Below are 15,612 nucleotides of genomic sequence, written 5' to 3'. Positions count from 1 at the left end.
GCGGAGGCCTCATGGATCTTACGGAAGACAAAGTCAAGCCTCCTCTCATAGGGGTCCTTGAACAGTGATTCGCCTTCCTTTGGAAGGAGAGAACGGGATACAAGATTGGAAATAGGTTGGTCCACCCCCGGGACGTTCAGAAAGGACATGGATTCCGGGTCCAGGGTATAGAGCTTGTTGGCTAAGGAGGAGGAACGAGGTGGACGAAGGGGACGGGCCCATTCTTCTCTGGTCAGTTTTTTAATGGGGTCTGGCACGGGAATGAAGTGCTGCACTGATCTGGGGGACTTGAGAACTCTGGCACCCTTGACAGGAGGGACAACCGGTTGAATAAGTTCTGGTTGAATGCCAAGAGTGTCCAAGACTCTACGTGACAGACGAGAGAAATCCGCTGGGTCAAACAGGTGATAGGAGATCTCTTCCTCCTGGTCAGATTCCCCACTCCATTCATCCAGGTCAGTCTGAAAAACGTTCATGTAGTCATCAGACTGAGATTGTTCTACATCTAATCTACCCCTGACCACCTCATATGGGTTAGGAGAGGGTAGTGGAGCATCAGTATTGTCACCGGGTTGTCTCGCAGAGCTGGGCTGTCGTGAGGTTCCGGGCTGAGAAGACAAATGTAGAGTAGGCTGGGGATGAGATAGGCACCCCAGCAGCTCTTGTAGTTGTTACAGGAAGTCAGGGGTCAACTGTATCCCTGGGGGAGTGGAAGAAGGTAGTGCCTGTTCCTGAAGAGGAATTTGAGGCTGCCCATGCGGAGTTTGAGGAGCTTGAGAGGGGAATCCTTCAAACTCTTCCTCTGAAGACTCAGAAGGAGACTGGAAAAGTGCAGGAACGGCTGCATGGCGAGGTTTCTCTGGGAGTGAAAATAGAAGAAATTGCAATGGCGGCCGCCGAGGGAGCCGCAGCCGCAAGCTTCCCTAAGGACAGAAATAAATAACAATGGTGGCCGCGATATAGGGGTTGGCGGGAAAAACGGGAGCGCTACAAGAGGCTTCAGAATGGGCAGGGTGTCTACGAGGGAGCCGCAGCCGCAAGCTTCCCTATGTAGAGGCTAAAATATAGACTGAAATAAGGAGGGGGGAGACCGCAGCCGCGGAGCCCCGGCTAAACGAAAAAACAGCAACCGCTGCTGTTGGAGCCTAACAGCCGCGGAGCCCCCGCAAACACGAGAGAGCAGCAGCCGCTGCTGGAGGAGGCTGAGAAGGCTGAGTAATAAACGGCAAAAAGGGGGAGGGGAGGACCGCAGCCGCGGAGCCCCCGCTAAATGGGAAAGAGCAGCAGCCGCTGCTGGAGGAAGTTCTGAAAGCTGAGTAACAAACGGCAAAGAAAAAAGGGGGGGGAGGATCGCAGCCGCGGAGTCCCCGCTAAATGTAAAAGCAGCAGCCGCTGCTGGTGAAGCCTCAGGGAAGAGCCCCGAAGAAATCAAGAGGTAAAAAGATAAGAAGAGTAACAGAATGGAAATAAGACTTAGCTACGCTCTGTCTAAATTCAGATCTGCCTTGGACGGAGGCAAGAATGAAGACTGGAGTGGGAGGGGCTCGAGCCCCAGGTTTTAACTCTAGTGCATTCTTGCCTTCGGATGCTAGATGGCAGTACTACCCAATCTGATGGCAGGCTACCTGTGGAAAATCTCCAAACAGTTTGCCTCCCAGATAGGGTTCAGTAGTTAGGATGAAATGTGAGATTGTGTCCACTTCCCAGTGGCAAAGCCAGAGAGTTCTCCAGGAGAATGCACCTGCTGCCAAGGAGCATGCAGAACACTGAACTGCATCCATACATGCATCAGCCACAAAAGCCACTGCATGGGAGACTTTCAGAAACGTCTTGCATAGCCGGGTAGCATTCTCTTAAGAATAATCCAGAAGATCCCCTAGACAAAGCAGGGAGGCATTAGTGAACACTGATGTGGAAAAGGCATCTTGCACTGACAAGGGATTTGCCTCATGAGTGTGCCTGGCAACCATACTGCATTTCTACTCAATAGGATCCTTAAGCTGGTCACCAGAGTCTAGGATGAAGCACCTGATGAACCAAATTGGCTACGGGGCATCAATTAAAGGCAGTTTTAATTGGTCCATGATAGGCTGATCTAGAACATAGCATTTGCTGGCCACAGCCACTGATTTCTTATATTGCAGTGGAGTGTCCTATTCAGACTTTATGATTTTAGGGAGCAAGGAAGGGAGTTTCACTCTGGACTTTGGTTTTGGATCTAAACAAACGGCTGCTACTCTAGAAGTAGAAAGGGCAGGTGCCTTCTTGGTTGCATTTAAATTCAGAGACTCCGTGGCTTTATGTAGCAAGGGCCGGTAGTGAGCATCATGGAAAAGATCACTGGAAGAGATTTCTTCTATACAGTAGGGCCTCGCTTTATGGCGCTTCGCTTTACGGTGCTTCGCTTTAAAGCGCTTCGCTAATGCGGCGGTCTCAGTTAGATGCAATTAGACTAAAGCTCCACTCATATGGCGCTTGTTCCGTTTTTACGGCGGTTTTCAGGCATCACACGCCATTCTACTCAATGAGTTCCACTTTTCGGTGGTTTTCGCTTTTCGGCGGGGGTCCGAAATGTAACCAGCTGTATGAATGGGGCCCTATTGTATCTGAGTCCTCACTCTATTCCTCCTCATCCAGAACAGTAAGATAAGAATCAGGCTGCTCTTGTCTATCAGAAAGATCCCTCCCAAAGATGTTGGAATGCTTTCTTTTTGCTGTACTCTTGGGGACACTGTGGGGAACAGGTGAGGCAAAAGATCTGTCCCTTAAGTGTTGAGCAGATTGTACAATAGGCTGAGCAATAGGAGCAGTCTGATATGTCATGCCAGGGGTCCTAGGTGCCACAGGCACTGTTGCACAATCTGAGACAGGGATTGACTGGCAGGAGGTAGATCCCTAGGTAAGTCAGCCAAAAGTGCCTCCTTTAATTGCTGAAGCATCCTTGGGGTGAATTCAAACTGATTTGAAGGAGCTGGCCCCTGCAGAGGGTTGAGTGCAGTAGAAGCAGACACAGGATGAGCTACTAGGGTAGGCAGGGATAAACGTGTAGAGGGAGCCCTGGGAGACTCTTCAAAGTCTCTAAATTCTGCCACAGAGGAATGCAGAGAGAAAATGGTTCCCAAGCCCATTAGAGATTGCCACCCCTCCTCCGATAATTCCTCTTCAACCCTGAGTTCTGCATGCCAAGTGCTGGCCCTTATCACTGGCCTTTGTTCTTCCCATGCCTCCATCGACTGTTCCTTCCAAAAACGACTCACAAGAGAACAACATGCTGCTGCTGCTGGCTCCTCACTCCTATAATCAGGTGGTGCTGAAAGGTCTGAGAGAGAGTATGCCAATGCTTGGTAGACAAAGCACCCTCATTCCAGGAGGTAGAAGGGTTCGTGCCATGGTCCACTGTCACTAGACTGTCTGACAGAGAGGCCTTTGCCAGAGGCTTGTGTGTTTGAAGCCAGTGTGAGGCTTCTTAGAAGATGTGGCAGATTTTTCTTTATTGTGTTTTCCTATTGCTGCAAGGTGTTTGGCCCTGATCAGATATGATATTCTGGGGCTTTACTCGGCTGGCACGCATGCAAGGGGGAAATATGGCTGTGGGCACACCAGGATGCAGGGAAGCCTTCTTCAGAGTGGAGGAAGGTGATGAGGAAAATAGGTCTCTTTTTTTAACTTTAGAAAGTAAGACAAATGGGAATGGAAGGCACAGGAGACCAACCAGAGAAACAAAGGGAAGGCAGACTGAGTTAAAATTCTACACCAACAGAACTAATATGCTTGAAAATAGGGTCTATGGGGTCACAAGAAGCACACACACAAACAAATAAAATAAAACAACACAGGCCTGAGCTGGAGAAGTAGGCAGAGAGCGTGCTCGAAAACCACTCAGGGCAAAGGCAGGATAGAACTGGAACTAGGCTCCACATGATATCCAGAAGCTTCTGCTAAAACAAAATATTCCTGCCTATAACCACTAGGGAGAGTCCCACCCAAGGCCATTTCATATGCACGGGAGAAACTGTCTTATGAAATACTCCATTCAGACTTTATTTGTACAGACAATAGTCTGGTTTGCACATAACGCTAAGCCAGTGGTTCTCAAACTTTTTTGGTTCGCGGCGCACTGTAAAATATATAAACATTTTCTGGCGCACTTTGTGTACAAAATTAAAAATATATTAATATATTTTAAACTATGAATAAATTAATAGATCATGGATGTAATAAATCTCTATACAAATGAGATTCTTCTTATTTTTAAAATATACTTTCATAATATTTGTGGCACACCTAGCCACCTCTTGTGGCACACCAGTATGCCGCGGCGCACTGTTTGAGAATCACTGCGCTAAGCCATCATTTGTTTAGCCAAAGTGTGGTTTAATGACTGAATCCTGCCTAGCAGACTAACCATGGTTTATTTTCTGGTAACAGATCACAAAGTGAATCAATGATTTGATGTCTGCATACAAACCTTGGCTTTTTAAACTATAGTTTGGTGTCATGTCTGAATCCAACAGCTTTGCTTAACCATTGTTTGAACACCCCAACCCAGATGCTAACCAAGCTATGAGGAATAAGGCAAGAGCAGCTAGAAAACAAGCCAAGCTTTGGAGAATAAGTCATGGCTTGTTTGCGCATCTATGGGATGACTCATGGTTTGCTGAACAAACCAAGGTCAACACAACTATGACTTAACGCTGTTTGATCGAAAGCTGTTTAGTCCAAACCTCAAATGCTAGCCTCACTAAAAAAAAGATACATTAATTTGTCTCCAAGTTCTAAATTAACATTATGTTGTTTTTTAAAAAAGGTTTTATAGCAAACAGCAAGCAGATCCAATTATCAGGAGAACTTAATTACATTTCTATTTGTGGTATTAAAGAAGACATTCATGTCATCATAATGCATAAATCTTTCTTCTGTACTGGAAAATTAGGCACAATTCATACCTTTCCAAGGAATGAGTTTGCCACTCTTGCAACAACAGGTCTAGAAATTCAAAAGAGCGTCTGAAAAAAACAAGGGTGAAAGTCAATTTTAAATCTTTGGAATTATCTATTATAACAGATAAGGGTTTGATTACTGGAAGTCCAGGAACCTGAAGCTCCTATCAATATGATATGCACCTCGGCGCACATGCACACACACACGCAGTTTCAACAATGGCCAGGATTTGAACTACTTTAGGCATATTCAGTGATTTTTTTTAAAAAAAAGGTTTTTCTCTTGAACAGCAATCACTCATGCCATATCACAAAATTGATTTAGCCCCCCCCCCAGTTTCAAAAGCAGTTTGCTATGAGTTTGTTTGGAAGCAGGGGCTGCTATGAGAAAAATAAAAGCCAATTATTTTAATATACATATTTATTACATATCTTATCAATGTACCCAGGCATGTGTGTGTCAGAACATGGAAATCAATTATCTCAATTTTATTTTAAATAATGAAACATAGAAATTATAATTTTTCACTTGCTGATGCCTGAGAACATGTACAAGGCATTTGGTCATGTTTGTGCAATCACTTGTATCTTCGACCCTTGCCCCCCATGGCTTATAAAATCTGGCAGGGAGGGGACATCACATGCTCCAGCAAGATAATTAATGCTTCATTTCAAGAAAGAGAGGTCCCAATCCATCTGACGGAGGCAGTAGTGAATTAAAAAAAATGTTTATTGATCCATTGACTTTTACAGGAGGCAGTAGTAAGACTATTCTTGAAGACGCCTTCTCTGGACCTGGAAGATCTTAACAATTTTAGACCAGTAGCAAGTGTCCCCTTTCTGAGCAAGGAAGGTTCTTGGTTTGCCAACCAGATCCAGGTACTCTTTGAACAGACAGATTTTCTAAATCCACTTCAATTGGAAATCAGGCCTGGCTTTGGTATGGTTACTGTTTTGGTTGCCCTGTATGATGACCTGTGTTGGGAAAGAGATAGGGGGAGTGTTGATTCTTCTTGATCTCCCAGTGGCTTTCAAAACCATCAATCATGGTATCCTTCTGGGGTGACTGTCTGAGTTGAGTATTAGGGCATCATATTGTAGTGGTTCCATCCCTACTTGGGTGGCTGGCTCCAGAAGGTGGTTCTTGGGAGCACTGCTTGGCTCCATGGGTTCTCCAGTACGGAGTCCCTCAAGGATTTGTTTTGTCCCCTATGTCCATCTACATGAAACTGCTAAGTGCGGTCATATGGAGTTTTGCAGTGTGTTGTCATAAGTATGGTGATGATGTGCAGCTCTGCTTCTCTTTTTCATCTTCTGCAGATGAGGCAGTGCTTGGTTGTGATAATCATCATAATCAACTCTTCATTTATATACTGTCTTCCTGCCAAGGCACCCAAAGCAGTTCACAATTTTAAAATACTAAAGGCAAACAAATTTTACAAAACATAGAACAGCAGAGTTCTCTCAGGACATTGATGATCCCTTTGAGAACTAATAACACAAGCTCCTTGACCTGGGTCATCTTCTTTTTTGGCAGATGGCTTATGGACTGGATAAAGGCCAATAAATTGAATCTGAATTCAGACACAACTGAGATGCTGTTTACTCACTCTGAAGGAGTGGGTGTAATTTGGTGGTTCTCCTAGATCCACTGCTGTCACTTGAGGTGGCATGGAATGCCTTCCATCAGCTTAGGTTGGTAGCCCTACTATGACCCTATCTGAATAGGGATAGCTGGACTGCAGTAACCTACGCTCTGGTACCCTCAAGGTTGGACTACTGCAATGTGTTTTATTTAATTAATTAATTAAATTTCTATCCCACCCTTCCTCCCAAAAGGAGTTTTATATAGGGCTCCCTTTGAAAACAGTTTGGAAGCTTCAGTAGTATAAAATGTGGCTGCCTGACTGTTGACAGGTTTGAGGCAAACATATCATATAATGCCAATTCTGTTTCAGCTACACTGGCTGCCTGTATACTTCCAAGCCCATTTCAAAGTGCCATTTTTGACCTATAAAGCTCTTTATGGCTCAGGACCTCAATATCTTCTGGAATGCCTCTCCTGATATGAACCTACCTGGACCCATCTTCTTCTGAGGCCCTTCTCCAAATCCCACCTCTGATGGAGGCTCAGAGGGTGGTGAGAAGGCCTTTTCAGTTGTGGCTTCCCGCCTGTGGAATGTTCTTCCCAATGATGTTCACCTGGTTCCTTTGTTGACATCTTTTTGATAGACTAAGATGATAGTTTTTTACTAGTGTGCTGCCAAAACCTCCTGGGGCTGTCAAGGTGGTTGTGTTGTCTGTTTCTAATGGTATATTTATATTTATGTTGTAAACATGTTGTTAATCACTTGTTACACAAAGGTTTCCAAGCACCAGTCTAAATAACAACAGGATCATTATTGCAAGATGTCAGACAAACCTTTGGATGCTACAATAACCATCAATTATAAGTGCTCTTAACATCAAGATCTGAAAACCTCTGGTAACTTACTACCTAATAAAATATATACAGCTTGGTTATTTTGTGTCTGAAATGGGAATGGGGAGTGAAGAAATGAAAGGGCCAACACTGAATTGAGAAAAATAATAATTAATGAGGTTTGAGAAGGGGCAAGGAATGAGGTCTTTATCTGCCCAGTTTCATTACTGGGAATACAGCCTGCAACTTCCAAGGTCAACTGCTGGGAAACCTGGCAGGGGCAACAGTGACAAGCAGAGATGCAACGCAGATGGGCCCACCTCCCTAGATATGTTGCAAACCACATTGTAGCTAGTGGACATTTTATTATTTATTTATTAAATGTATATCCCACCCTTCCTCCCAAAAGGAGCCCAGGGCAATAAAAAGGTTTATTTATTTATTTATTTAATTTATATTCCACCCTTCCTCCCAGCAAGAGCCCAGTTCTTGAGTTCCTAACCAAAACCTCTGGACTTCTTAAGGGTTACTGCAGGGTACCCAAGCCTCAAGGGCTGTCATAACAGTTACTTAAAACTCTTGACACAGACATCACAGAGCATTACTCCCCAGTCCACATATATTGAATATGCCTCACAGAGAAACCACAGTACTTTTATTTATGAATATTGAGAAGGAAGACTGGAGTTCAGCACACTAAATTCTGTTGCAAATCAAAGAGGATGTCTATGACTCTAGTATCTCATTGGTCCTATGATGTCAGAGTAACTATTATTGCCCTACTCCATTCGCCAATAGACTGGCAATTCCATTAAGTTTATCAATCATTATCAGGAATCCTTCTTGACAAGTATCTGTACACGGTATATTCATTCATTCTAACTTACATACTAATGTTTCAACTAAATTATGTTTCTACAGGTTTCAACAGCAGCAGTGAAGTAGACTGCCATTTTGGTGTTTCACTTTGCTGTCTTTTTGGTACACTTGTTAGGTGTAAATGAAAATATACTCTGGTAACATCAAGATTTTTGTCTATCTGTGAGACTAGAGGGAATTTGTTAAAAATTAAAAGTGATGTGGCCTTTTACATCAACTAACAAAAAAGGCACCCTGGATTCACTTGCAAGTATATGACAAAGTTTGTTCCCAGTCTTTGATTTTCTTTCATTTTATTTTGAAAGGAATACCTTAGCAGCATAGTTTTAAGAATCTTTTAGGGCAGTTTGCAAAACATAAAGCAATAGAAGACCACACACATGCACGCACGCACACACACACAGAGCCAGCAAGCAGATCTAACATAATAAAAATTCAAAACCATTGTGTCACAAATGTTGCCATTTATTAACATTTAAGTTTTACAATGCAATCCTTTATATGATGAAGTCCCTCTGAGAGCAATGGGACTCCCTGGTGAGACTACAGAACTGCAGTTTTTATTGTGGTATTGTGACACTGCACAATGAGGTTTCAGTACATATTAGAGATAAAGAAGATACTAACTCAGAAGATAAATTCCATTCATTTCCTAAAATGATCCAAGATTATACTCATAAAGCTTGATACTCATACAATACTCACCTCCTGACTGCAACAGATTTTGAGGTACAGTTGCTGGTTATTAAAGGTATGAGTCTGGGCACATGGGTATGCTGAAAAGAGAAAACATTTGCTAAAAATCTACCACAAGACATTCAGTACTCATAAATTTCATATAGCATTAGATGCACATGTTTACAATTCTACACATTTATCATTTTTGACATAACTTCACAGAGAAAAATAAAATAATTTACTTAATTTTTAGATTTATATCTCACTTTTTCTCAAAAAGCCCTCAAGGTGACTTCAGCATACAGTTCACAATTTTATTTAATTCAAACTTTATAGAGTGCAAAAATGATGATAGAAACCCAGATGGTGGTATACAGCTTTAGACTCCATTATTTAAACTTTTCCATCTCATATTGAAAAGCATGCCATTTCAGTTTTGTATTTCAGTACATTTCATTACCTATCCAACACACTCAAAGAAGCAAACAGATTCTTGAATTCCATTTTCTGTATCAGCACTCTCATCTGTTAAAAGTAGGCTAAAGCTAATATAATTTGCAGAAGTCTGACAAAATTAATACTTGCAGCAACTCAGGCCCCTATTACATACCTTTCTGCTTGGGAATAAAAAGGAAGGGTTCCCAGAACCTGGGTTGGAACTTATACAGTTGCTTTTCTCCTGCAAGAAGTGACCTACAGCCCTCAATGTCAATTTCTGGAAAATATATCTTGTACAAATGCCTCTGACTACCACAAATAAAAAAGAGAAAACAGAAATAATATTCTATCCCATGACAAGGTATCCTTTTCAGCACATTTTGCTATGCAAGACGACACGAGAGGAGGGATACCACACATTGCCAAAGTGTTGAAAGCAGTAAAAAGATAGTGCTCAGCACACTGTACAAGCTCTTAAAATGAACAATGTGCTGTGATACAGGAGCAAGAATGGTCAATACAGATAGCCAATCTTTAGCAAGTCACCATACTGATTTGCTCGCCATCTCATGAAGGTTGTGCCTGTCAGTACAGTAATGAATTCAAAAGCTGAAGGTTGTAAAAAATTATATTCTTTAGGCTCAATAAATGTAAGCTGTTGTCCCAATAAAGAACAGTACCCTGCTGGATAATGCCAAGTGTCCATCTTATCTAGCATCCTGTTTCCAACAAAAGCCATCCAGATGCCTCCAGGAAGTCTACAACTAAGAATATAAAGGCCACAGCCCTCACTCTCTTGCCCCAAGCATTACATTTATCTAGGTAAACTGCCATTTAACTGTTATGTTTAATAGCACCTGGCAAAAATTTGTAAAGGATGTATCAAACACTTTAAAAAGCCATCTAAGCTACTGATCCCCACCAGAGTTTGTGGCTGTGAATTCCACAATTATGCAATGGGCAAAATACTATATTTTATTGTCTGTTCTAACCCTACAGTGATTAATATCACTGGGTGACCCCACATTCTAATAATATGAAGGAAGGGGAAACACTCTATCTACTTTCCCCATACTATTCACACTTTTATAGAGCTCTAAGATGTCCCCCCTCACCTGGTTGCCTTTTTCCCCGGAACTATAAAGGTCCAAGTGCTTTAGCCTTTCCTCAAAATATTTTTTGCCTTCCCAGTGATTGCATATCTTTAGATATGTAGTTACCAGAACTTTATAAAGTATTCAAATGCACTAGAGATTTATACAAAAATACTGTCCACTGGTCGTTTTATTTCAATTTCTTTTCTGATTGTTTTTTGTACTTCCCATGGGCAAAGAACCGAAAGCTCCTTGCTATATATCAAGACTCCTTCCCACCCAGGTAGACACAGCCAATTCAGGTTGCCCTCACAAATTTTGCATTTACTTAGAGATTATTGGCAGACCTGTTGTATTTTAAAGTTGCCCACTCTGTTTGCCTTTTTCCCCCTTTGCAACACAAAAAGTACATACCTACAGCCTGACATGCACATAGCTAATAAATATAATGCAGAAGTATACCTTTAAAATAACAATGAAGCATACTCACACGAATGATAAATCTAATGGCTGCACACCCAGAAGTAGCCATAACTTTGGCGCTATTAGGGACCAGATTAAACAGAGTAGGCACGATGGCTTCTGCGCCATGATCAAACTTATTTCCCAAAACTGTTGAAAGATGGCTGCAAAGAGTTAAGTTAAGTTGGTTATCAAAACTAATTCAGCACCCAAGACATGAACTATAATTAGTCTTTGTAAAAATAAACTTTTTCTAACAAGTACTTTATATGTAATTTTCAAAAACCTTACATTTAACGTAGCCTTGCTAGATCAGACCAATGTCCATTGAATCTAGCTTTCAATTTCCAACATCAGTCAGTTAGATGACTAAGGGAACTCATAAGCAGACCACATGAGAGATGTGTCTTCCTATTTGTCCCTCACAGAAATTTTTAAAGATGCAGAGCCCAGGTCTCCATGGCAGATTTGAAAACACAAACCACAACTGAAAGTGAAACCACCATGCTTAACCCACTGAACCACACTCCTAGACAGGAAAGCCATGCTCCTTTAGATTCATTCGAACCAGCTGACAAATTGGAAAGCTCATTATGGTAGACAAAGGTACATGGAAACTACTATCACAGCCCAAGAGCCTGATTTCTCCCGGCTAATCATGCATGACAATGTAAATATCATCATTACAGAAGAGGAAAAGGGTTTATGAGTGTTCTGATTTTGATTTGTGTGATTGGACACTGATGAATTTATATGCTTATCTGTTTTTGTTCTATTTTCTCTCTTCTTTCTATGTCATTAGGTTTCATTTTATCTTATTTATTTGTTGGCCTGTTTAATAATTGGTTACTATGTATGACTGTTCTTATATTTGTTAATATTTGTACAGTATCTGCTTGTTTATTCTGAACATATGTATGATCCTTTTGTATTTGTTTGTAAGCTATTTAAAAATATTGTAAACTTTTTTTTAAGTGTTTTCTTTTCACTTCAGTTGATACATTAAAAAAATCAAAAGAACAGATATATATTTTCCCAGAATCTGGCCCTATGGAAAACACTGCATTTAGCCCAGCACTGGGGAACCTCTGGCCCAATATCTTAATCAGACCCACCAGGTCTCCCCATTTGCCCCATGAGGCTATTTGGGCCATAACCATGCCCACCTTTACAGCACACCTTGAATTGTTTGAATTCAGCACCTTACCCTGTTGCACTGCTCTTGGCAGGGACTGGATACACAAGGAAACTCCCAGTCTCTTGCAAGTCTATCTCACCACTTCCAAAATCAGTACCACAGGCAACAGTGCCAAATTCAAAAAGTATTGAGCACACTCTAAGAATTCAAGTTGGGGCTGCAAAGGAAGAATATAGGTATTTTGGGGCTCAAAAGGAAGAATTGTTCCTGATGCTTCCTTTGAAATTTCGTGACATCATATGACATCTCCCACTTGTCAAAATGGCCTACAGAGGGATGGCCATGTCTGGATGTGGTTCTCCAGTTGTATGCAGTTCCCCATCCCTGATTTAGCCATATGAAATTTGCTGCATGTTTTTCCATTATAAAATCTGGTTCTAATATGGATATACTGTAGAACTATACTTTCATTTTCAGGCTGTTGAATCCAGCACAGTATCATCTCTTGTGCATGGATTCCCTTCCAAAATGAAGGCAGAGGACTGCACGTAATTCTTAAGTCTACTCCAGCTCCCTTAACTACAGTTTTACAGGATATATCACCCTCAAAGAACTAATTCTGCAAATGCTTTAATATTCCTCATGAAGATTATTTCATGCCTATGTCATAATGCATTGTGTTTTTAAGAACTAAACATTAATGTAGGTAATATAAAGAGGCTACTTATTTGCAAAATTATGTATGATTCATCTAGGTGATAGTATACTTTTAATATTTTAGGTAACAGTGGGGGTGTCCCTAACAGCCACAGATTATATGCAATAGGTCATCCTTCACCAATCTGATGCCCTCCAGATGTTTTGAACTACATCTCCCATCAGCCCCAGTCAGTAAAAACATCTCAGGTCCGTAACTCTCACTAAATAGCCTATGACGTCACAGAAAGCCCATAAAATCTCTGCCTCCCTCCACTCTCAACACCACAGCATGCCCACTTTTCTCTGTTGCAATTCATAGCTGTTGCTGCCTTCTCTGCTTCTTTACAATACCATCTCACATGCTTGCAGCTACAAGAGCAGCAGTAACAAGATTGGAGGATGGGTACCTGGGGATCTCTTGTCAGGGAACGGGCTCACAATACTGGCACTTGGAATACTTCTAGAATCTCTTGAAATTATCAGCTTTTCTTACCAAAAACTTTTGCCACAAGAGTTGCAAACATAAAAAATGGAAATTTTACTTACCGTGAATTTCTATTTGTGGATAGGGCTGGAGGACATTCCTGATTAGGGATGGGTCCTCCTACTGGTCGTGACAGGCAGGGTCTAGAAACTTCTTAGTCTCCTCTCCAGGGGGAGGAGTCATCCTGCTCTCCAGACCGAGCTGGCAGAGCAAGAACTCCTCGACCCCATTAATGCCAACCATGCAGATGTTTATTAAACAGACACCTGTACAAGCCCCCAACCCCTCGCTCCAGAAGGCCATAGCAGAGGAAGGAGAGGTGGGTGGAATGTAGTCCAGCCCTATCCACAATTAGAAATTCACGGTAAGTAAAATTTCCATTTTTGCTAGATAGGGCTGGAGGACATTCCTGATTAGGGATATAACATAGCAGTATCCATATCCCCAGGGTGAGCTTCCTCTGTGTGAAACTAGTGATTCAGCACCTTCTGGAACGCCTTGCTACCAAACACGGCATCAGCTGGGGAATAGAAATCTCTTTTATCATGTCTGATGAGTGTGTGTGGAGAGGCCCATGTGTCCCCCAACAGATGTCCACGATTGGGAAACCACCCTTGCATGATGCAGAGGCAGCCGTCCATCTAACAGAATGTGCCCTCTAACAAAATGTGCTGCAGGGTCCTTACCCAATGCCTCTTAGGCCTGAGCTACGGTCGCCCTGAACTAGCAAGAGATGGAAGAGGTAAACACCTTCTTTCCCTTAGAGTTCCCCAGGAAAGACACAAATGATGACTCAGGATGTCTAAACTCCAGTGTGCAGCACCCCTAATGTCCAGAGAGCTTAGGCTATGGGGCGGTATGCAAATGCAATAAAGAAAGAAATAATGTCCAACAGGTGCCACCTACGCAGGAAGGATATGGTCAGAAAAGATGGTAAGTCCATCTCCTGAGACCTATAAAAAACTGATGTGATGGCCACCAAAATACTGTCGTACAAGCCAAGGGTCTAAGAGTGAGCCTGCTAGTGCCAGCAAGATCCAGTTTAGGTTTCAGGTTGGAAACCTGTGAACCGTCTGTGGAGAAACGAGAACCACCCCTTTAAGGAAAAGCTTAGAGCAAGCGGTTTGAAGACAACAGAGAACCCCCAGACTAGAGAATATATTACTGAGGGAAGCTGCCTGGCACCTGAGGATACCTGCACTAAACCCTTTGTCCAAACCTGAGTGTAAAAAACCCAGGAAGGCCTGAATGCTTCTGGACAATGGATCCACCGAGATTTTTGAGCACCAGCTCAAAAACACCCTCCAGGTGGGAGAGAAACACCTATTGGTTGACTGTTTACGTGAGGCCAATAATATATCCAGGACTTTCCCCCCAAAAACCTTGTCCCTCGACCCGATCCGCTCAGCCTCCAAGCTGTCCATCGTACACTCCATTAATTGGAGAGAAACAACTGCCACTGTAGCTTCCTCTAAGCCATGTCTGGAATGGACACTCGAATTCTCCCCTTTGCTGGGATGGGATCTTGGAATGGAAGCAGAAGCTACTGAAAGGGCTGGGGGACGAGCGTCAACCAGCAGATTATAGCCCGACACCCTCCTGCGATTAGGTCAGAAAGAGCAGGCCCAATGAACACTTGTAAAGGTTGTTATTTATATGTCAGAATGGTTTGACCTTATTCAAAACTCTGAGGCAGAAGCTTCTGCAGCTAGATGCAGCTTCTCACACTTGTTTGTGCTGGCAGACACTTGCAATGTCACATAGACCTGTGCAGCGCCAACCATCCCCATAATCAAACTTTGATTAAAGGGACATAAAAGAGTAGAGGGATAGGGGCTGCTTTTCCTCTTGATTAGACAATACAGAAACAAGCATTTTCTGCTCCCTGATTCTATTAAACCAATCCTCAGACAGGGATTATCTGTGAAAGAGAGGAATAAAGAAATTTATGTTACATTTAACACATAAAAGTAAGCGGACAGCCTTCAAGCTGATTCCAACTTATAGCGACCCCATGAAACCTTTGGTTGTGTTCATAGAGTTTCTGTGGTAAGCGCTACTCAGAGGTGGCTTACCATTGTCTTCCTCTGAGGCTGGCAGGCAGTGACTGGCCCAAGATCACTCCGTGATCCCGTGTGGGGATGCAAACCATGGGCTCCCATGTCATAGCCCAACACTCCAGCCACTGTCCCACACTGGCTATCATTGAAAACATACATTTTAATTAATACTGAACTGCCAAGGCTCAGACAGAAAAACCAGAATAGCCTCTGAGGTTGAAGGGGCCATTATGTGCAGGCCAAGTTACACCTATGGTATAGAAACTGAGCTCCTCTGAAGCTGTGTATACCATAAGCCAGTATACGGAAACCCTGACA

General features: G+C 42.6%; 1 protein-coding gene across 10 annotated transcripts in view; it reads right to left on the bottom strand.

Moving 5' to 3' along the window:
• CLASP2 (cytoplasmic linker associated protein 2) overlaps positions 1-15,612 on the bottom strand; it is a 232,004-nt gene that overhangs the window by 130,320 nt on the left and 86,072 nt on the right. For all 10 annotated transcript variants that reach the window (XM_061587096.1, XM_061587086.1, XM_061587088.1 and 7 more), the window contains 3 exons: positions 10,942-11,077; positions 8,947-9,017; positions 4,947-5,006 (listed from right to left, as the gene is read on the bottom strand). In XM_061587096.1, coding sequence (XP_061443080.1) covers positions 4,947-5,006; positions 8,947-9,017; positions 10,942-11,077 — 267 coding nt within the window. The remainder of the gene's footprint in view (positions 1-4,946; positions 5,007-8,946; positions 9,018-10,941; positions 11,078-15,612) is intronic.

This window comes from Rhineura floridana, chromosome 10 (assembly GCF_030035675.1).
Source record: "Rhineura floridana isolate rRhiFlo1 chromosome 10, rRhiFlo1.hap2, whole genome shotgun sequence".
Classification (NCBI taxonomy): Eukaryota; Metazoa; Chordata; class Lepidosauria; order Squamata; family Rhineuridae; genus Rhineura; species Rhineura floridana.
Note: the sequence above shows the minus strand (reverse complement) of the source record. Positions and strands in the feature narration are given on the sequence as shown.